At 49.8% G+C, this 22,911-nt stretch overlaps 1 protein-coding gene across 3 annotated transcripts in view; it reads left to right on the top strand.

Annotated features, from left to right (window-relative positions):
- The window catches only part of CPEB1 (cytoplasmic polyadenylation element binding protein 1), a 77,329-nt gene that overhangs the window by 45,672 nt on the left and 8,746 nt on the right, over positions 1-22,911 (top strand). For 2 of the 3 annotated variants that reach the window (XM_048867437.2, XM_048867438.2), the window contains exons 4-9: positions 11,473-11,699; positions 16,134-16,383; positions 16,829-16,942; positions 17,615-17,719; positions 18,655-18,791; positions 21,020-21,218. In XM_048867437.2, coding sequence (XP_048723394.1) covers positions 11,473-11,699; positions 16,134-16,383; positions 16,829-16,942; positions 17,615-17,719; positions 18,655-18,791; positions 21,020-21,218 — 1,032 coding nt within the window. The remainder of the gene's footprint in view (positions 1-11,472; positions 11,700-16,133; positions 16,384-16,828; positions 16,943-17,614; positions 17,720-18,654; positions 18,792-21,019; positions 21,219-22,911) is intronic. The other variant, XM_075132933.1, reaches the window with a different exon arrangement.

Genomic DNA, 22,911 nt, shown 5'->3' on the forward strand with positions numbered 1-22,911 from the left:
TTTCAAAGCCAGAAGGGCCCACCGTGACCATCTAGTCTGAACTGTACAGTGCCGGCCAAGAATTTCCCTGAAATAATTCCTAGCACAGGTCTTGGTGGAAAACCATCCAGTCTTGGTACACTAGCCCTGGTGACTGAAGCAAGCAGAGGTAAAAGTTCATATGTGCAACCTGGTCACTATAACTTGGTAAACCTGTGGAGGAAGCCCTGTCTTGCTGGCTGTACCTGGCCCTCAGGCCTTCATTGAGAACTGTTAAAAGATTTCTGTTAGTCTATACCAGGCCAATCTGTTACAGCTGTGATCTGTGGCTTCTGGTGTCTGCAGACAGCTGAAGTAAAGCTCTCAGCCCTTCCACTATACATGATTTAAATAGGGTTGTCGGAGGGTTCAGATTGTTTGCTGCCGCAAACAGACTTCAGCTCTTCGGCATTATGCTGCATTGCACCTGGCCGTAATAGTCTGCTGTTCAGTTGGCATAACTAGGCCATATATTGCTTGATGCTGCAGAATAATGGTCACAGCTGTGCCCGTGGGGCTAAAGCCAACTGGTGGGGAATGACACATGCACTGCCAGCAGAAGAGCCACTATGGCTGGTCTGGTCAGACAGACGAGACCCCCGTAGTTTGCTCCTTTTACAGACTGCCCATCTGACTGCTTGGCGTCAGATAAACCAGGATCCACGCTTGTCTTTACATCACTGTTACAAAAGGGTTAATTGCATGGTCTGCAAGGGGGAGGCTCTGAAAGGGTTGCAGTCAAGGTGTACCTGCCTGACCCTAGGCTTGAGATTTCTCAGGTGTGTCCCGAAACATCTGGGAGTGAAGGGGTCTCTGCACAAATGGCAGGGAGTTTCCTCTAGAGAGGCTGCAGGGGGTATTCCTGAGCCTCTCAAAGCAGAGTCAGTGGGGCAGGAGCAGTCTTCCTGGGTCTCTGTGACAAAAGCACTTTCAGAATTGAGCTGAGATGCTGGGAGCAGCCACGAATGCTCTTGGGGCTCCCAATTTGTTTGATGTGGAGACCTATTAAAGGCAGTTCCCAGCTAGCCAAGTGACCAGATCGGTGGCATGTATCAGACTCAGCCCACATTAGTGGACTTGATCTTGATTAGGGGAGTTGGTTAATCGCATCTTGGCCTCTTCTGCATTGCATATCTTGATGTGTAACTGAGTCCCCAGATTGCTTTGTCGTCTTAGTGTGGCTGGGCCCTAAAGTGTCAAAACAGCTGACTCACAGGTGATGTGATGGCTGTGCTGCTGCCATTTGGAGCCAGCAGAGTCCTCCTTTTAGAGAGCCTCAGGACTGCACAGCCTCCCTCCTGCTAAAATGCTCTCTGCCATGAAGTACTGAGTAGAAAAGGGTGGAATGGAAAGTGAAGGCGAGTGGAGAATACCCTAAATCATGAGGCAGACACCTCACTGCAGGGCTGGAGGTCAGCTATTTATCAGAATCTGACTCCTAGGCTAAAATAGATGTGCTTGGGGCAAGAGTCTAAGTGGAAGGAAGAGGGCTGGGATCTTAACCTTGAGCGCATTCTTGTTGCAGTGGAAGCTTGTTTGCTTTGTCAGTGCAACTAGATCCTGGTGTCAGGCTCAGATCAGTTAAAAACTGACTTCAACTGGTCTGGCAATATTTTACAAGCCTGTTTAAATTTTGATGCCTGTTTTAGGTGTATTTAAGTTGCTATTTCTTGCAGTCAGGTGTCTAGCTTAAAGGTGCTTGGCCAAGCAAACCCATGTTTTCAGACTTGTCCTGCATTATAGAGAATTTTTAATCCAGCTATTCTCATAACTAGGCACTCATCTAGGCTGCATATATAACTGGATAATGGAAAGGAATCTGCTTCCCCTGTTCTTGCATATATTATCAGTCTCTAGTTTGCACCCTAAGCATTGCAGCAGACACTTGTGAGGGAACATCTAATTGATACTTATATTTAGAAATGTGTGTTCCTGGGCTTTGCAAAACATCAAATGTATCAAATTTGACCTGACAGTTTTTTGCTTTTAAACCTTGGCTGCTGGAACTGATGCGAATACACAGTGGACACCATGCCACGCTGCATATTTGTCCCGCTCTCTAAATAAGCATGCAGCTGTGCATGCTGTCTAAGTTACCTACTTGTGCGTACACTAGGCCTGAAGGCATCCGAACTTTCAGCAGAATCTTGCAAATCTTGCCTATTTCTATAAACTCCGTTCTGGCTAGTCTTGATCACTGAGCATCCCTTCTGTCCCTACCCACAACATCCTGGCAAGTCTCTAGACAGCCTGCTTCTCAAGTCATGCCTTGACCAAGTATTCAGGCCTGCCTCTCGCACCTCACCTGCTTGGAACTCTTCTCATGAACTACTTTCATGCTGCCCATACAAGGGACAATGCTTCCAAACGCTGAGTTCAGCCTATTCACCCCTGAGGCAAGAATGCCATCCCCGCTTGTAAAATGGGGAGCTGAGGCGTACAGATCAGGTGACTCCCCATGACATCTGAATTGGTGCTAGAGCCAGGAATAGAACCCAGGAGTCCTGGCTGTTTTGTGTTGTAACTATTGGCTCATGATCCTCCCAAACTTCCTTCTGCTGTTCTGAGTGAGCATGCAGATGGCCACCTGACATCTTAGCATCTCATTTCAAAAATAAACATCCATGCTGTTGGAAGTTCCAGTTAGCTTTTTTTATTGTAAAACACTGGCATTTGGTGTTAACCCTAAAACCTTTCAGGTGGTAAGCCTGGTCCTATTAGCAGGGAAGAAAGCAAAGCAGAGGCCCTACAACAATTCTCAGGTAAATATCTACAAATCCAGGGCACTTTCTCTCACTCAGAATGCTTAACCGTGTGCTCATCATTGTGCAAAACTCAGCCTGTGTCAAGACATGGCCTAATACAGAGGTAGGCAAACTATAAGGCCCATGGGCCGGATGGAACTCTCCTGCCCAGCCCCTAAGCTTCTGGCCCAGGAGGCTCGCCCGCAGCCTCAGTGTGCCATGCCGCTGGCGCAATGCTCTGGGCAGCACAGCTGTAGCGTCACCAGCCACCGGTGCGCCAGGCAGCACAGTAAGGGGGCAGGGAGCCGGGGGGGGGTTGGAGGTGGTGGTCAGAGGGCAGGGGTGTGGATAGGGGTTGGGGCTGTCAGGGCAGGGAACAGGGGGGTTGGATGGGGCAGGGGTCCCATTGGGGTAAGAAGGGGGGTTGGATAAGAGGTGGGGGGCTGGGCCCCCCTGGCTGTTTGGGGAGACATGGCCCTCCATAACCAGCACTCCATACAGTTTTGGAAACCCAATGTGGCCCTCGGGCCAAAAACTTTGCCCGCCCCTAGTCTAATATGTCAGGCTACATCAGGGGTGGCTAACCTGAGCCTCAGAAGGAGCCAGAACTTACCAATATACATTGCCAAAGGGCCACAGTAATAAATCAGCAGCCCCCCGTCTGATCCCCAGCACCTCCACCTGCCAGCAGCCCCCACCAGTCAGTGCCTACTCCCCCTGTCCACCACAATCAGCTGTTCCATGTGCGCAGGAGGCTATGGTGGGGGGCGGAGGGGGGGGAGAGCGAGGGTATGCAAGTCTTGGGGGAAGAGCTTGGGGCAGAGCAGGTGATTGAGCAGTGAGCACCCCCCAGCAAATTGGAAAGTTAACATATATAGCTCCAGCCCCAGAATCAGGGCCTTGGTAAGGAGCCACATGTTGGTTGCCCGCCCCCCCCCCCCCAGGCTACATGAAGAGGTGTGTGTGGCTGTTACCAGATAACTTAACATAGTAAATAAAACCAGTGTTTAAATCCAGGTGCTTCCCACTGAAATAATTGGGAGTGACTTTGCCATAGCTGTGGAAAGTAATATCCACTCCCTGCAGGGAGCTGGAGCATTCCACAACCCCAGAAAGGCTGCCAATTCATGTGCTATCAGTATTAGTACAGTAACGTCAATTCTCAAATGTTCTTAAAATTTGTCTTATGCCAGAAGATAGGAGGCAGAATTGTAGGTGGCCTGGTGCTGTTTGCTAGATTGCCAGAGTGAGTCCATCCCTGCATCTGGTTCTGCTTTGTGGAGCAGACTTGGTGATGCTAGCTTGCTACCCCTTCTGAGGCTGGGATTATGGCATCAATTGAATGCCATTTTGTCTTGCAGGCGCTTTCCTCATGCCACCTCTCCATACAGATCTTGGGGCAATTCCTGTCACTATTTTTTTTTTTGGCGGACTATAAATATACAAGTTGCTCTCACCTGGCCAGGTGAGAACAGTGGCAAGCTCTTTCTCTGGAACTGGAGTAGGCTGTTCAGGGCATCTGGCTCTTTTGCTGCAAGCTTGCTCCCACAACTGGCACTGAAAAGAAAAGGAGTACTTGTGGAACCTTAGACTAACCAATTTATTTGAGCATGAGCTTTCGTGAGCTACAGCTCACTTCATCGGATGTAGCTCACAAAAGCTTATGCTCAAATAAATTTGTTAGTCTCTAAGGTGCCACAAGTACTCCTTTTCTTTTTGCGAATACAGACTAACACGGCTGTTACTCTGAAAACTGAAAAGAAACTGCATGGTTTAAATATCTAGGTCCCCAGACACTTGGCTTCAGTCTCTCTGCCCTCCCCAAAACGTGTGCAACTGTGCTTGACTTCCCTTGTATCAGTTCTGTTCATTCCTGGACCATTGCAGTGCAATTCCAGGGAGCAGCAGGCCTAGGTCTGAGACCGCGTGGGCACAAGTCTCCATATCTGGCAGCAACGTCCCACCTTTGTATGAGCCATCTTCTGTGTCCATCTTGCTTGGTAAACTGACTCCTTACCGCCCCTGTTCTGAGTAGCGCTCAGTTAGCAAGACTAGTTTATCTTCATCGCTGTACTCCAACGTCTGCGTAGGCACAGCATTGCCATCAGGCCCGCTCTGGGTTCTGTGTCTGCTGTGGTAAGCAGAGATGTGCCTTTCTAAACGAGCATGGTAAATCTCCAAATCTCCGTGGTGCCTATTGTTCCTTTCAGTGTGCCTGGGACACTTTAGAATTGGGAAGATTTCCCAGTTCTCATGGAAACAGGTGACCTCTTCACCTTTCCACTTCTAGCTCTTGAGGGGCACCACTGGGTCAGCTGTCTCCTTGCTGAACTGAGCAAGGAGCTGTAAGAGATCCTGACTTCACTGGCTGTTGGTCTTGACAAGGGATGGGGAGGCTTTGGCAGTTTGCTCTGTGCACAGAGTACTCTTGTTCCAGGGTCTCTGTCCCTCTATAAGGAGACTAGAATGTCCTTTTTATAACTAATCTTGATGCAAGTTGTTGGCCAGCTAACAGCGATCAAATGTCTGGGCTTCACAGACTTGCAAATGCAAGCCCCGATGGCTCCTGCAAACAGCAGTTCCCTGCATAGCTGAAGGAAGCCGCTTCCAGAAAGGAGCAAAAATGCATACAGAGCCTGACTCTCAAAACAAGTGTCTGCACACTCAGTAACACAGCCAGGTGCAGAGCGCGTACACGCTACGAGCAACAGGTCTGCCTGGTCACTTGCATGCCTCATATCTGAATGTGGCCGGAGGTTCTGAACCTGCTCACGGTCCAAGAAGTTCCAGACATCTCTTCTTTCCCCGAGTGCGCATGTGAAACGCATTAATCCATGAGTTGCATGTGCCTCAACTTCTAAGGAGGCTGAATATGAAGTGCGGGTGGTATACCCCCTGGCCAACACTAACTTGTCATTGTTCACTGTACAGCTGAGCCCAATGATCTTTAGGGGCTGGAGAGCATTAAAGGGAGCAGAACCTTTTGGGTCACCCAAACCTGAGTCCTTCTACACAAGTTTCTTTTCTGAATATAATCTTTACTGGGGTCTTCTATACAACTACTAAGAGGAAAGTTGTTTCCTGTGATCAGCTGGTCAACAGATGAGTAGGTTCCTTTGCTGGACAGATGTTTTCCCTAAATTCAGTACGCGTGACTAAGCTTTCAAAAGGCTCCTCTAAAGCATAGTTTGGAAAAGCAAGTTTCTCATCACTAGTATTTCCCCAAATTAACTAAGCTAGAAGTCTATGGATGATCCTTTTCTTCAGTGTCTCGAGCAGCCTCTCTGAGGAAATAGAAGCAAAGTCAGTTCTTGGAAGTGAAGTCTCGTGTGTATTGTGACTTTGGTAGTAAGGTGGCAATGTATCAATTCCAAATGCCTTTCCTGATCTTACACAAGGATCAGCTCTGTGTCCCGACCTTAAATTGTGCCATTGCTCTTCCTATAATGAAAGGGTGATGGTGGCTTGGCCTGCTGCTTCAGGCTATCTTCCTTCTCTTATGAATTTAGATGTGCCAAGCAAACTTTGAAAATCTCACGCTTCAGACTTAAATGAAAGCTGAAATAGAAAAGCAGCTGGAAGCCTGTATCTACAGGGGAATTCCAGCCATTGGCAGGCAGCTGCTGGTGTAGCTGAAATAGTGTAGACAGGGTAAACAGCTATAATCTGCAGTTTGCACTACTGTAGTAACGCTTGAACCCAGATGCAAATCTACTGTGCCTGTTTTATGCTAGGGTTTTGCAATGTTGGTCACCAACATCTAAATTTAGGTCAGATCCACAATGTGGACTAGAGCGAAGGAGAGTTCACTTTGATAGCCACCCTTTGTGTCCACAGTTCTAGCTCCTTCCATTACACAATCAGCCTCTACCAGCATAGCTGTATTCGCTGTTCAGGGGCACTAGCCTGGGTGTGATGCCTTAGCGTGGCTTGTCTGTTTAGCAGATATTGCACTTCTGTCAAAGTTCCCGTGATGACATAAGGGATAACCTCTTGCAGTGAACCATGTCAGGGCACAAGGCCACCTGGAAACGTTTGAGGTAGGGGAAGCTGATTCTAGAGCATCACTCTGTTCCATGAAACAGACTGCTGAATAAAGGCAGACTGGAGGAGTGTCTCGCCAGCTCATGCAGAAGGGCTGCTCTAAAACTCCTAAACCTCAGACCTTGTCTTGTCTCACGCTAACTTCTGAACATTCTGAAATTTGCAGGCGTGACTCTGGCTACAGCTGTAAGTTTGAAAGCTGCTTCTCTTGCTCCTCTAACAAGAACAACTGGCTTGTGCCTCTCTCGCCGCTATATGCTGCTTGAAGGCCTGAGGACTGTTCCAGAAATCTTCTACAAGCTTGAAATATCAGCACATTGGCTCCTCCCTTGTGTCTACTGAAGGATCTATAAACGGGGAGCTTCCTCATCACGCTGACACTTCAGTCAGGGATAAATCTTTCTCAGACCTATTCTTCCAAGATTTCTCAAGTGGTTGTTGGACCACTTTGTAATTTAACTAAATTTAAAACTAATTGCTCCCCCCTTAAAAGGTTACATTTACATGGCTTCTGCGGTCTTGATAATTCTTCAGCTGGCTGTAGTCTGAAGGAAACAGACAAGATGTGCTCTTTTGACACTGGAAGGCCAGCCTTTGACATATATCTTAGGCTACTGAGAGCTTTTGGAGGAACTAAAGTACACAATTAATGGGGGAAGGGAGCAAAGTCAGACTTGGCAGACTCTTATTCTGCATTCCGAATGATGGATACTAATGTGGCTCTTGGTCAGTGACTGAGAGGCTGTCAATTTTCCAAGTGAATCACTCACCTTGGAGGACTTTTGGCTTGGTGTTTCCTTCATCCATTGAAAGCTGTCTTGTGCGCTGCAGGCACACCTGCTTCCTGTGAGATCCTCCTCTCCTGGAGGTTCAGCACATGAGTCTCCTGTTTCCAAGGTGGGAACAATGTCTGAGATGTTACGAGTTCCACCTACAGAACTGGGAACTGTGGAGTACAGCTCAGGTAGGTCTAAAGAGCAAGCAGGAAACCTTTAGACTGAATAGCTTCATGCAGTCATCACAAATGGCTTAAAACCTAGGGCCTGCAAACATCCTTCAAACACGGTTTGGTTTAGTGCTTAGCAAGTCCCACTGACCTTGGTGGAACAATGCTCCTAACAAATTTGCAGGATTGGGCCCTCAGCTTTTAACTCAAAGGCTTTCACTTAGTTTAACACTGTCTTGAGGGAAAATATTCCCAGCCCACCTGGAAATTAGCATGGCTCAAGCCACTCAGCATCACTATACAGACCTTGCTAATGTAGCTAGGCACCAAGTTAATGTACCTACTAAGGAGCAGTTATAGGAAAGCCCAGCACACTGCAGAGATAATTGGGCAGTCCACAAACAAATGAGGCAAATAACTAGTATCCCTTCCCACCCCCCCACATACTGTTCTGCTAGGCTTCCACATCTCCTGGAGCTGTTAACCTGAGCTTTGGTTTAACTCTGTCACTGTGGCTCTAACTGCAGAGATGGCTCGTTAACACAAACACTGGATATAGGCAGCTGCTAGTGTGTTGGTATGGCTGTGTTCCAGCAAGATAATGCTGGCTGTGGGATTTACATATAGCCCACAATTAAAACAAAACTAGGAGAAAGTTTTGTTAAGTGTCAAGGAGAGGTCAGCAATGCTGCATTTGCCAGTTCTGAGGCTTGGGTGGCAGGACCAGCCTGCTATCCATCAGAGCTTGTAATGTTCAATGACTAATCAGTTTTTTAGACTCTTAACAAATTCAGCTGTCTTCCTTGAACAATACACTAGCTGTATTGCTTTCAAACATGCCATGTGACTTCAGATAAGCTTGAAACCATGCTTACTCTAGCTTGGACAGAATGTCTCGCAACCCATACAACAAACCTGTATTCTGGAGGGAGACCCAGTCTCCCCTCATCCCCCTAAGCTGTTGACTCTGGCTTTTCCTTAATGCTTGCTACTGCCAGTGCAGCTCCACCAGCAGTAGCAACAGTCAGCACTAGTACAGAGAAGGCTTCATGGTGCTACTCAGGCTGGTGGCAGGCACCTGGTCTGTGCTAGCCCTCCTGCTGTTCCCCCAGCTAGAGCTGAGCTGGTGTTTTGCAGTGGAGGAAAGTCCTGGCAGACAAGGCTGTGGCATAAGGACAGATTCATAGAATCATAGAATATAAGGGTTGGAAGGGACCCCAGAAGGTCATCTAGTCCAACCCCCTGCTCGAAGCAGGACCAATTCCCAGTTAAATCATCCCAGCCAGGGCTTTGTCAAGCCTGACCTTAAAAACCTCTAAGGAAGGAGATTCTACCACCTCCCTAGGTAACGCATTCCAGTGTTTCACCACCCTCTTAGTGAAAAAGTTTTTCCTAATATCCAATCTAAACCTCCCCCACTGCAGCTTGAGACCATTACTCCTCGTTCTGTCATCTGCTACCATTGAGAACAGTCTAGAGCCATCCTCTTTGGAACCCCCTTTCAGGTAGTTGAAAGCAGCTATCAAATCCCCCCTCATTCTTCTCTTCTGCAGGCTAAACAATCCCAGCTCCCTCAGCCTCTCCTCATAACTCATGTGTTCCAGACCCCTAATCATTTTTGGGATTGGGAATTAACAGTAGTAAAAACTGACACTCTTGCTTATAGTCTAAAAGGGGCAAGTTAAGCTAGTGCTGTGCAATATCTGGCTTCCAGTGTCCTGAGAAACCAGACCTGCAGACTGGCTGGTTCCTGTGCCATAGGGCAGAGGTTAACTCTGGGCATGCAGAGGTTTTCCAGGGGGTACATCAACTCCTCTAGATCAGTTTCTCAACCTGGGGATTGAGCCTTGAAAGATGGGAATGGGTTTAGGGGGATTGCTAGTGCAGGGATGGCAAGCAGGGCAGTTGCTTGGGCTCCCACACCACAGGCGGCCCCATAAAGATAAGTTACGTGCTTCAACCCCAGGCAGTGGGGCTCAGGCTGATCCTGGAAGGGGTATGGCAGTCTGGAAAGGTTGAGAACCCCTGCCATAGGGATCATCCACATGCTATGGACACAGGCAGGAAGGAATCCTACTCTAAACCTCTGCATGGTGCTTTGTCAGTGAAGGTACAGCCCAGATTTTTCAGTGCTTGGTGGGTGAGGATGAGCAAGCACTGGAATACTCCAGCATGCCACTAAGATTTGTCTAGCTTAAATAGCCATAATGCTGCTCTCTAACTTCTAGCAGTCTCTTGCCATTCACATTTTAAGCTGCAAGTAGGCACTGCGCAGTGCCGACATGTACATAAATTCTCCATTTCCGACTTGCGAGGAGGTGCCTCTGGTCTTGGCTTGACGGATTTAAAGGTAGGTGCTGGAATACATTAGCCAACATGTTCACACTCTCTATAGGAAAAGTGACTGGTCTACCCTAGAACTATAGAACACATTGGCTAATGTTTTCTGTAACACCTCTAGGCCCTAGTCCTGGCCTAAGGGTGGGGTGATGGCCACCTGACCAATGTTGAGCTCTTATGAAGGCTGCCTTTCTGAAAACCAGCTCCTCCTCAGGCTAACTAGGCATAGTCCTTGAAGCCACCGCAGACTTCGGACTAGCTATAAATGCTCTTCTAAACCATGGAACCTGCTGCAGAACTGTCCCTCTGCACAGGTCAGGGCCCTGGGGAGATGGCTCTGCAGAGCCTGGCCTGGGTGATAACTGACCGTGTTTGATCACATCCTTGCACGAGGGAAGTCTCCACTCTTTGGGGCGGGGGTAAGCGTCCAAGGCTTAAACCCACATTTGGAGTTCTGGACCAGGTGCTGACAGGAGATGCTCTGGTAAGGCTTGGCGTTAGATTGCAATAGTGCAGTCTGACCCGGCACTGGGAGGGAATGCTGCTGTGGGAGGAGTGATGTGTCCGTGTCTTCCCTCTCCAGAGGTGGAAAAACAAAGGCAATGGGCAATTCCCTGACAATGTCAGAAGGTGATGTGTGCTATGGGCTGGCTTCTGGGCATGGGCCTGTTGACATGTTTATCAGCATGCTCTGGTAGTGTCAGAAGCCATGGCAGCTACATGTAAGGTCTAGCTGTAACCACTTCCAGTGTACTGCTTCCAGTGTTCATGGCCACTCCTATATACCTGTTGTAACCAGTCTTTGTTCCTTCCACCTCTGTGCAGTAGGGTGTCCCATAGTGCATTGCCCCACATGGCACTAGGGTGGTGTGCGTGCCCTCCAGGCACTCGATTCCTTGCTGAGACGCTAAGGGATAGCTGCCCAGACTTCGCCAGCATGCACTTGTGCAACATGTCTGAGACTAAGTGAGTCAAACTGGGAGCAGAATTGTGCTTTTGCAACCAGTGCTAATGGGGCCTTGGCACTCAATTCCTCCGCCCTCCCTGGTCTGGGAGGGCAGCTAATGAGACAGATAATATTAAACATCTATCTGGCCACCCATGCTGGCACTGCTGACTCTGGGGTGTGCATGTTAATCATGATGCTGTTGCATCTGTTTCAGAGCAACCCTGCAGTGTTTTTTTTCAGGAGCCCACTAACTTCCAGACACAGCCTGGCAAAAGGAAATTGGAGAAAGCATGTGTCCAACTTCTGTCCAACAAACCTCCCCACCAGACCAAGCCTCCTTGATGCTGCCCGATACCAAAGCCTTTTGGGAGTGCTGGTGGAGATGGGGAAATAAGTCTAATATGCTAATGAGGGGGGTTTCTCTGTTCTAGTTCTCAGCATGCTCAGTAGCCCTCTGGGGAACGTTTTGGGAAAGCCCCCTCTGGGCTTCCTGCCTCTGGACCCAATTGGCTCGGACTTGGGAGAGAAGTTTCCCACGCAGACTCTGAGGAGCTCCCGCCTGGACAGTCGTGCTCTCCTGGATTCCCGCTCCAGCAGCCCCTCGGACTCTGATACCAGTGGATTCAGCTCTGGATCTGACCATCTCTCAGACTTAATCGTAAGATGGTTCTTGTTTTCCTAACCTCAAGTCTTTGCATTGCCCCTCTTAGATCAAACACTCAACTCCTGGCACATTAGGAGAACAGCATTGTGCTGTAGAACACCATGACTCAATCCTGAGACAGTAAAAAGGAATTAATTGCTCCATTGTTCTCTCAATAGCTCCTAGCCTGAAACTAAGGGAGTTGCTTCCCTTCTGGATCTGCCTTCATCCAGGGTTTGGAATGCAGACTGGCTTACCCAGCACTACACTCCCAGGGTGAGGGGAGTAGACCATTGTACCAATTTTTCTTTAAACAATGGACACTAAAGGGGTAACTTACTACTGAGACTTTTTTAATGGCCTTGCTTATCAGGGTCCTTAGACTTCAAATCCAGTCACTCTATATCAAAGTTCCGGGACAAACACTTGCCCTTCAATCCCCATGCTAATTGTTGTGACTTCAGTCATTTCTCATGTTCAGAGAAGCTGCTTTGGTAAAGCTCAAACAGCTAGAGCAGCAGTTCTCAAACTGTGGGTTGGGACCCCCTTTGAATGGGGTCACCAGGGCTGGCTTAGACTTGCTGGGGCCCAAGGCTGAAGCCCAAGTCCCACTACACATGACAGAAGCTGAAGCCCAAGGGCTTCAGCCCTGGGTGTCAGGACTCAGATTGCAGGCCTCCTGCCTGGGGCGGAAGCCCTTGAGCTTCAGCTTTGGCCCCCGTCCTGGGGTTGTGAAGTAACTTTTGTTAGGAGGCGGTTGTAGTACAATATTTGAGAACCCCTGAACTAGAGTGAATGCCCTAAAGGAGGGGGCAGTGAATTGACATGGTGGTGGGAGGATGCCATCAATTGTTGAAAGCAAACTGAGTAGTCAGGTATTTTTTACCTGTCACTTAGTGTTGTGCCTGTTACAAATATCCTTCAGAAGTGTTCTTAAAGTTGCCAGTGTCCTTTTAAATCTGACCCAAATCTTAAACTGTATTAAACAAGGCTTTAAAATTGAAGGCTGAATACACTTCCCCACATCTTTCACCAGTTCAGAGAGAAACAGGTTTCTAAAATTTAATTGGTTGGTTTCTTTGGATAGTACTTGCCATGTGCTTTTCAAACACAGTGCCCCTGCCCCAGAAGTTATGAACTAGTTAAAGGAAGGGGAAATAGGTAAGTGGCCATGTTAGAGCAATAAAAGTATTTTAGGATAGAAGTTATCCAAGTCCTATTGCCTGTGGCATGGCTAGTTTCTTTTGTAGCAGTCTTGGCGGAAGGATTTGCAACTCAAACGCTGCAGCACTGAGAGTAAAACTGATGCTTCACTAAGCTGAGGGAAATGCAAAAAGCAAAATCAAGTCTTTAACTTTCACTAATATGGAGTGCAAGTAACTTGGGAAAGACTTCTTTAATTTTCAGAAGGGACAACAAAATTAGTCTGGTTGTAGTTCTCAAGCAACTTGAACTAGCCACCTTCAGACATTTCTCACCTTTGTGCAATCTGCCATTCCCACCACCACTGCAGCTGAATTGGTGCTGGCAATCAGGAGATTTTTTTCAGGAAAAGTCTGATGTAGACAAGGCTCTAGTCCTACTCCAGATGGCTCTGAGTCTAGTTGTCACTGGGGAAGGTAAAGGATACAGTCTTGCTTCTCATGTTCTGTAAAGGTAGCTTGCACATTACAAGTCTCTGCTTATCCTTTTATCACACTCATACACCTGACTGGCAGGGCTTAAAGTGTAATGTCTTTCCTAGTGTGCAAACAGGATTTGTGGGAAAGTCTCTTACCTACTTTCCCACCCTATGCTGGGCACTCGGATGCCACGAGCAAATGTTGATCTTCACTCTCCACCTGCTCTCTTGGTGACAACCTCACAGGACTGAGACACTGAATGAATTTTGCAGAAGGAAGCGGATTGGCAAAAATGTCCGTTCTATGGACATCTAATTGTATGTTCTGCTCATGTCACTCAAAGTGAACTGCTGCTTCCTCATCTGGTGGTCAAGGCCCATGTACTTACAATCAACAGCATGCGGCTCACTATACAGTGTTCTCCTAATGCACTTGATTGGTTCACAGCTGTGTGCTGTGGATTCTAGATTAGCAGACTGTGGATGTCCAGATGTCTTCAAATTCTAGTCTTAGATACCAAACCCATTTGTCCTGGGAGAATCAATTAGCTGATTCTGGGCAGCTCTTTTGAGGCTCATTAACTTTGGGTTCAGTGTACAAATTCCTCCAAGCCTGTCAGCACCATGCAATGCCTCTGCTCTGGTTTGCAGCTTGCAGTTCTCGCCCACCTCACTTCTCAGACCTCTTCTCTGCATACCCACTCTTTCTGCCACAAGCAGTCTACTGCTCCGCTAGCCTGAATAATATGTCATAGGAGTTTCCTCTCCTCTTCTGAGGTGTTGCTGGAGATCCCTGTGATCAGCACTTCCTTGCAGCCTCTGTTTAGCCTAAGGTGCTTTGGGTTTTTCAGACTGGGTGTTCAGAGCATCCCTGTAGCCAAACCCAAAGGAGACCTGCAGGCTACTGTATACCTCCCAAGACTTTCTCCCCAAGCCACAAAGGGAAATGGTGCAAAATCCAGCAACAGTAGGTACTTCAGAAAGTCAGGCTCTCCCTGGACTCCAGATAGTCTGTTGAGATGGCCTTTAATCCTTGGAAGGCCTTAGCCCCTAAGGATGTGAGTAACTGACCATCCTGACCATATGGGGGGGTGGAGAAGGAATTTCCCCCCAGGTCAGAATGGCAGTGACTTTGAGGGTTTTTGCCTTCCCTTGCAGTGTGGTTGGGTCACTTGCCAGGATGATCTGGGTATCTTTCACTTAATCATTTCCCTGCTATTGCAGGGGCACTGGTGCACCTCTGTCCCTCTTATTCTCTGCGTTTGGCACATCATAGTCCAGCCTCCCATGGGCCGTAATACTACTTGCTAATTTTAGAGACAAGATGGGTAATCTAATCTTCTATTAGACCAAGTTCAGTATGCAGTTGCTATGTGGCACTGATGGCCTGTGACACACAAGAGGTCAGACTAGAAGATCTGCTAGTCCCTTAGGCTGTAAACACCGACCTAGATCTCTACAAGTGACGTGGCCTGGTTGCTGTAGAGCAACCTTGCCTGGGACCAGTAGAGGAATTAGTCTGAGAGGAGAGCGTTTGTGTTCAACCTTCTTCCATTTGGAGTGAACTTTGACTCCTTATGGGCAAGACGTATCGCATCCAGAGCATTACTTCTAGCCTGAATGAACTGATCCTGATCCCCATGCCCAGTGTCCTGTGCCTGAAAGTTCTACTCTAGCTGGTATGTTAGTATGTGGTCTCCTAGATCAAAGTGTGGCTTCCCCCTCAGCATTGTAGTCTGAAACCGACTTCTCTGGGACCTGCTTCCATAGAGCTCTAGGTACTCTGGAAGGAAGGGAGTGGATCAGAGCGACACCTCTGGAATCTCAAACACCAGGTGCTAGGCTGGCCTGTCACCTGCCTCACCCAGTACCCTGCTGTGGAGAAGCAGTGTCTGGAATCCATGCTGTGGCATATCTTGCCCAGCTGAAGAAGAGTACTGAAAGGCAGTCTCATGTCAGGAGGACTCTGGATTGCACTCTGCCAGTCTGGCCATCATTTGGCTCCCTGTGGCCCAAATACTTGCCCCCCTGCAGCCAGCCTAAATGTCAGTGACCACCCTGCAGTGATCAGTGGTAGATGCTGCGTAAGAACCTGCTCTCTGTCTGACAGACTAGTACTAGGGCAGCCTGGGCTTGCCCCATGTGGGTACCAGGAGGGAACTCCTCATCCCCTCAGGGGGCAGCATTTCCATTGTCTGCATTCTTAGGGCAGATGTGCCTGAGATGGCCACGGCCAGAGCAGTAATGCTACACTGGGTCTCGCACCCCGTGGAATCATGACTTAGCAGATTTCCTACTTGATGGTGAATTGCAGATTTATGGACCAGAATTGCTGGTCACCTTCAAGTGGCTTTGCCACATGGCAGGCAAGGCACATATTTGGATGCTAGTGGTTCTCCCCTCCACTGCTGTCAGCAGCTGTAAGACTGAGCTATCCAAACATCGCAGCCTTGAGTGCCTGCCCATTTCCTGTGTTGCATTGTGGTAGCACATAAAGGCCAGGCTCCAACATGCAATGTGCTGGACACACAGTCCGTGACTCTAGTTACAGTGACAAGACAGCCCTAAGGTGGAAGGAGGAATCTGCCTCCTGCAGATGGAACACAGCCCCAGATTAAACAGGGAGCATCCCAGACTAGTGACTTAACCATGCAATTACTCTTCAATAGACATAAACGCAAAAGGACCCTGCCTTCTGGCTTGCATAACTGGGTAGGAACACCTGCTCCTCTTGTCAAGTAGGAGGGCTGCTGGCTGCCCTGTAGGAGTTCAGGCTGTCATAGGTATCCCCTTGGACTGGGGATTACAGAGCACTTTGTTTCTTGCAGTCAAGCCTTCGGATCTCCCCACCTCTGCCCTTCCTGCCCCTCAGCGGTGTGTCAAGGGACCCCTTAAAGATAGGTGTGGGGTCACGACTGGATCAAGATCAAGCTGCATTGGCTGCAGTAACTTCCTCCCCAGCCAGTGCATCTAAAAGGTGGCCTGGGGCATCTGTATGGCCTTCCTGGGACCTGCTGGACTCACCAGAGGACCCTTTCAGCATTGAAAGAGAGGCCAGGCTTCATAGGCAAGCAGCAGGTAAGTTGGGGCTCGGGGTCTCATCACTTATTTTACATTACTATGGGCCCAGTCTACATCTCCTAGCACACTGGGGCTGTGGTCTGAGACACAACAGGAAGATGGTCCTGGCCCCATGGACCTTACAGTCTAAGTTGGCAGTGTGCTCCATAAAGTTGTCACTTAACTGCTGACCCTCGCTTGTAGGGGCTAGAGGAGACTGGCCTCAATGCAGCTGGTGGTGCTGGGATGCGAGAATACTGTTCTTTGCAGTTCTGGGTCTGGTAGGCTGGCAGAAAAGTAGCCTTGTATGGACAAGTGTACCTACTCTTGACTAGAAGCAGTATCCTTATTTGTGTGGCAGCCTCCTGAGACCATATCAGACCAGGGAGCTAGGCAGAAACTTATCCATACCTTGAAATAGCTCCAAATGGTCCTATAAAGCTACTTTTGCATCTATTTTAAGCTGTGAACGAGGCAACCTGCACCTGGAGCGGGCAGCTCCCTCCCCGGAACTACAAGAACCCGGTCTATTCCTGCAAAGTGTTTCTAGGAGGTGTTCCATGGGATATCACGGAAGGTAAGTAGCCTCCTGCACTCCCTGGGCTGCAGACCTCTACAAGAGCCAGTCCTGAAGCTGTTGCTAGGGTGCCTCAGGAAGGGCCCTGACACTACACCCCTTTCCTAGGGCTGTCAGCTCTCTCCACAGCTCCACGCTGCAGCAGGCAGTCTCCATGCAACCTGCCAGGGCAGGACTAGGCTAAATACAGAGGGCTTTCTGTACACAACTTGGCAGCTGGCAACAACTGGATGTCTCCAAAGGAGTCTGTGAAATACCTTCCCCAGGGCTGGTGTGGGGAGGGTCTCAAAGGCTCGCTATTCTCTCTCCCACCCCCATGCACTCAGAAAAATGTCAAGCAAATGGCTCTAAAGGCACTGAGTAGCTGGGGGTTAACCCACCGTTGTCCCATTTCAGCACAGTACTCAAACACTTAACTCTGAGCATGTGACTAGACCCATTGAAGTTGCTGGCCTCTGCCTAAAAACCTACATGCTTGTTGGGGGCCCTGGTTCAGCACTGAACTCTGCCGCCTTGGCCATAGCACAGCTCCATTCAGTCCCTCTTAGAGGGGGGCTAGTCGTGCACACAGGCATCAGCCCCTAGGGAAGGGATGGCTCCAGGGATCCCAGTACTTGCATTTCCAGGGTGTGCTCTCCCGCTGCCTCTGAATGAGACTTTCTTTGTGTGCAGCGGGACTGATCAACACCTTCCGTGTGTTTGGCTCACTGAGCGTGGAGTGGCCTGGTAAGGATGGCAAACACCCTCGCTGCCCTCCCAAAGGTAATATGCCTAAAGGTAATGGAGACATGGTAGGCCTATTTTTTTCCCATGCTATGTTACAGCACTGATGCTGGGATGGCACGGCTGCATGCTGGTGACTAGATGGGACCGAGCACTGTAGGGTGAACACGCCGCTCTCTCCCTGTTCTGCACAAGGGTAGCACGGCTTCTTTTCTCTTACTAAAATGCTGCTAACCTGTCCAGAGTTAGGCAATGCATATCTAGACTGGAAAGCATATGGGGAACTCCTGCCCAGAGCTAAGCTGGTGGTCCAGAACCCTGAGGTGGGACTGGATTGCCAGGCACCATAGCCAGTGTCAGCGTCCTGCACTGGCGCACAACACCAGGCAGTTAAATACAGTACGTGGCTGCTCGTTACAATTAATCTGCTGCAAGCTGAATTCTGTCCCCCTGGACTGTCTGCCCAAGAACAGTCAAACTAATCAGACTAATGGGTAACTGTTAATCAGATGGTTTGGTTAGGTGCCCAATGACCCGGCTCAGTGTATTAAGTCGTCTTGGGATCCAAGCACTTTCACTTAATGAAACACTTCTGTGCTGTCCTCCGTGAACTTAGAGCTCTAGTTGATGCATCATAGCAGTGAAGCCAAGGATGCTGGTCTGGGAGCATGTTCTGGCCAGAATAGTTACACCCATCACTTGTGACACTGATACCATCACTGTATGCTGATCCCAGCCACGTAGCTGACACGGAGGTGTTGAAACAGATTCCAGTGAACATACAGAGTGATGGTGCAGGTGGAAGGATAAAGCACAGGGCTGAGCGCTAGCTGTTCCTTTGATCCCATTCCATGCAGCAGAAGACTAAAGTGGATGCAGTTCAAATGGGGTTGCTGAGGGGCCTTTAAAAAGGCTTGGGCTGGGATAGGGATGATCCCCTCTTGCAAGTGCTGCTGTTCTAACTCTGTGCTCTTTCCCCCTCCCCCCAGGGTATGTCTACCTGGTGTTTGAGTCAGAGAAGTCTGTGCGGGCCCTGCTGCAGGCTTGCTCCCAAGACCTGCTGAGCCCTGACGGCCTGAGTGAGTACTACTTCAAGATGTCCAGCCGCAGGATGCGCTGTAAGGAGGTCAGTGGACTTAGTAGCCCTCCGGCTCAACTAAAACAAGACACTGCTGAGCTCATGCTTGCTCGACTAAAACCAGGGTCGGTGGCTGCTTATGGTGCAGCAGTGTCCTTGGTACTGCTCTGCTAGGAGGCTGAAATCCATAACTCATTGGCGAGGAAGCCTTTGGAGCCAACCTCTACAGAGAATACTTGGCTGATGGGCTGTCTGCCAGCCTCCTGCCCCCACCTGCTAATCTGGGTGTTAACGCAGAGCGGCAGCATGGCCTATAGAAAAGGTCCTCAAATGCTCTCCACTCAACCCTTGCTCCCATGAGCCTCATGCTTCACAGCAAGAAACCATGGGTGGGTGGGGCTATGGTGTCGGCTGGCTATCCTGCTCCCGGGAAGCACTGCTTAGACATGGAGCTGGCTGAGCATGGAGCAGCAAGGGTGGGTCAGGCAGCTGGCTCTTGGCTAGCTTTGCCCAGAGCTTTCCTGCAGCAGAGGCAGTGTGGACAGAGGATGGGGAGGAAAGGTGAGAAGCGGCAGCACAGAAGAGCAGAGCTGCTTAGCCTTTAACCAAAGGCTGGCAGCTCCTAGGATTTCCCTGGTATATCGTGCTCCCACGTGACTCATGGAGGTTGGGAACCCTCACTGGAGGTCCCGGCTCAATCCACCAGCCCACAAGACTGATTCTGGATTTGCCATGGACTCTGGCCTCATGCCAGCAGCTGATCCTCTGTTTCAGCATGTATAGAATGAGAACCACTTACCACCTCAGAGAGCCAGGGTTATTTTTACACTGCTCTGTGGGGAGAGGGGCTTGGCTCCCTGGATCTTCCATCAAGCCTGCCTGCTGCTTGCAGAACAAATGGCCTTCATGCATAATGAATATTGCTATTCCAACTGTGGATATGTTTGGTCCCAGATATAGTCTAGACTGCCTGTCTCAATCCGGGGGCTGGTGATCTTAAGGCTGGTAAAAGGTGCTCGATTGGAATTTCTGAGACAGAAGCCTGCTCTGACCACAGGGCAGGTGCAGCCTGGACAGTAGCTGTACAAGTTTGCATGGTTACAGAATTGAGATTCAGTTCTTATCTGGACAGGAACAACAGCACTGTGCTCTAGACAGCCCTCCTGTTGTCTGGCCACTGATAGCACATTCAGGCTTGGTGATTTTTAGCTCTGAGCCCTCTATCAGCTGTCCTACAGGAGCTTCCATCTGTAAAAATTGACAGTAGGTGGGACGTTGCATTGAGTTGTTCCAGCAATAGGTCTCTGCAGGGCAATGTGCCTGGGCAGTAAATACAGGTACAGACAGTGGGTAAAATCAATCTTGCCTGGCTGGTTCCTGGCTGCCTGCCCCAAGGAACTTGTGCTTTTGATTCCAACCTAACACTGCAGTGTTGTGTTGGGGCATCGCTCCAACAGATGGGACTGCTCCCGTGGCGTGTGGTGCTGGCGTGGGGTGGCTGCAGCGGTGCAGATTAGGATCAAGGCTCTAATGGAACTGGCTGCTCAAGAGGCAGAAACATTTCATAGACTATCAGAGTTGGAAGGGACCTCAGGAGGTCATCTAGTCCAGCCCCCTGCTCAAAGCAGGACCAATCCCCAACTAAATCATCCCAGCCAGGGCTTTGTCAAGTCTGACCTTAAAAACCCTCTGAGATGGAGATTCCACCACCTCCCTAGGTAACCCATTCCAGTGCTTCACCACCCTCCTAGTGAAAGTGTTTCCGAATATCCAACCTAGGACACCCCCTCCCTCAACTTGGTGCTTGTTCTGTTATCTGCCACCACTGAGAACAGCCAAGCTCCATCCTCTTTGGACCCCCCCTTCAGGTAGCTATCAAATATCCTGCTGGAATAGTACCTCTGCTGGCTCAGGACAGGTGGGGGAGCCCAGTTAGCTAGCACTGGGGCAAATGGAAAATCCAGCAGAGAGATGTAGGGTCTATTACCTCTTAGTGGGGGCAGTCTTTTGGCACTCCCCTAAAATGGTGCTGTGCAGAGTGGGCTGAGCAGAGCACTGTAGCTTGTGATAATGGGCAAGACCTGCATGGTGCAGGGAACTCTGGACTCCAAAGGCAGCAGGGCCCTGCTACGAGGCCAGAACAACAAGGCTCCTGAGGGGCCGGAGCCTATCTGCAATGGACCCAGTAACCCACTGATATTCGTATTGGGCAGCCCCAGGTTTTAGCTTACCAGGCTGTAGCTCACAGGTGACTTACCTGCTTATGGGGGTTCCAGGTGCAGGTGATCCCCTGGGTCTTGGCAGACAGCAACTTCGTGCGAAGCCCATCCCAACGGCTTGATCCCAGTAAGACTGTCTTCGTGGGGGCCCTGCATGGGATGTTGAACGCAGAGGCCCTAGCAGCCATCATGAATGACCTATTTGGAGGGGTGGTCTATGCTGGTATCGACACGGACAAGCACAAGTATCCTATTGGTAAGTGTGAGCCCTGCAGGCCTTGCATCACCTCGAGCTGCATGTAAACATCCCCTTGACACTTCTTCTGGCAGGGCCCTGCCCACTCTGAGGGGCAGAGAGCAGACCAGCCACTCTGCAAACCAGGAGTTCCCTTGCCCCAATGACTGGAGTGCACAGGGGGAGGGAAGAAGGTGAAAAAGACTATCTGGTTTACAAGGGCAGAGTCCCAGGCAGTGTATGAATAAGTGCAGCCCAGTTCCCAGAGTGTCAGGTATGTGGCTAGGAAAGCTGGTGGGACCCATGACAGGCCTGCAGCCCCTAACAAAAGGGCTGTTCTAAGCAGTGTCCGTCCTCTTACCTGGGAGGGAGGATTCTTACTGTACTCCTCTGCTTCTTGTGACTAATCTCAACTCGTCCACCACGGTGGACAAGTCACTCTTCAAGCAGCACTTGCTTGATGCTGCTTAGGGCTGATGGAATGAATTGCACTATTAGCCCCAGGGGTCTGTCTCCTGGGAAAAGGCATTTCTTTGGGCTGAGGTCCACAGCACTATTACAGTGGGCAGTGTAGGCGGCTGGGGGCAGAACCAGTCCTGGCTGTCAGAATGCCCCATCTCCTGGTGGTCCCTCCAGTGTTCTGCCTCCCGCTGTCCTCCCTGTTGCAGTTCCAGACATTACAATAGCTGGTTCCCAGCTGAGTCCTGGGGCTACGTTTACCCTTCGGGAGATGGTCCCTTCAGCTCTGCTCCCACTGCGAAGATGTTGGCAGTGGCTGGTTTCATGCCAGACTGAGGGAGCAAGGCTGGCTGAGAACCTGTGGCCAAAGGAAGTCTGTCTTCTGCTCCCCCTATTGCTGGGGAGCTCAGCCAGCTCAGTGACTAGGACACAGTATGCCCCCCTGCCCTGGGCAGGAAAGGAGGCAGGGTTGGAATAGAACTGACTTCAAGGCAGGTGGCTCCACCTCCAGGAGGGGAGTGATGCCAGAAGGGCAGCACAACAGGTGGAAGATGGCACCTAAATCCCTGTGGCTCACACCAGTATCCTCACCTCTGACTGCAGAGCTCAGCCACTCCCTCTTCTCTGCAGGTCATGTATGGACAGACATTGCTAGTGCAGTAAGGGGCCTTCACACCCAGCTCCCTCCCCCTTGGACAGCCCCCTTTGATCCCTGCTTATATCTGAGACCTCCAAACAGTCCTACCTGCCCTTGTGGATTCCATGCATAAAGGTGTTGAGCTTCTGGGGAGCCTTTCATTGACACCCCACCTGGGCTGGCCCATGTTGGGGAGGGGAGACTAAGCTTTCAGCCTCTCTGAGATCACTAGCCATGGGAAGTGTTTTTGGAGCAAACCAAGCACAGTCTTGTTCACCTGTGAAGCTGGATTATGGGGACAAACTCGAAGTGGAAATGTATGATCAAACCAGGGCTGGATTCCCACCTTCATGGGGTGCAGCAGGGCAGATCACACCTGGTCTTTTCTTTTTGCATTGGACCTGCTGCTTGCACTAGGTGTGCAGGGACACGGAGTTATTCCTCTGAGGAGAAGGGCCAGCAGCCTGAACCAGTGTTTGTGAATCAAGTAGTAAAATAGTTTTAAACTGGGGATGACTGTCAAGCAAGAGTGTACAGAGTATTGTGAACTACACCTGGAATCTGCAGCAGCACTGGAGAAGATAGCTTTCAGTCCTCTGTCTCAGAAGGTGTGTAGGA

The sequence above is a fragment of the Caretta caretta genome, chromosome 10 (assembly GCF_965140235.1).
Source record: "Caretta caretta isolate rCarCar2 chromosome 10, rCarCar1.hap1, whole genome shotgun sequence".
Taxonomy (NCBI): Eukaryota; Metazoa; Chordata; order Testudines; family Cheloniidae; genus Caretta; species Caretta caretta.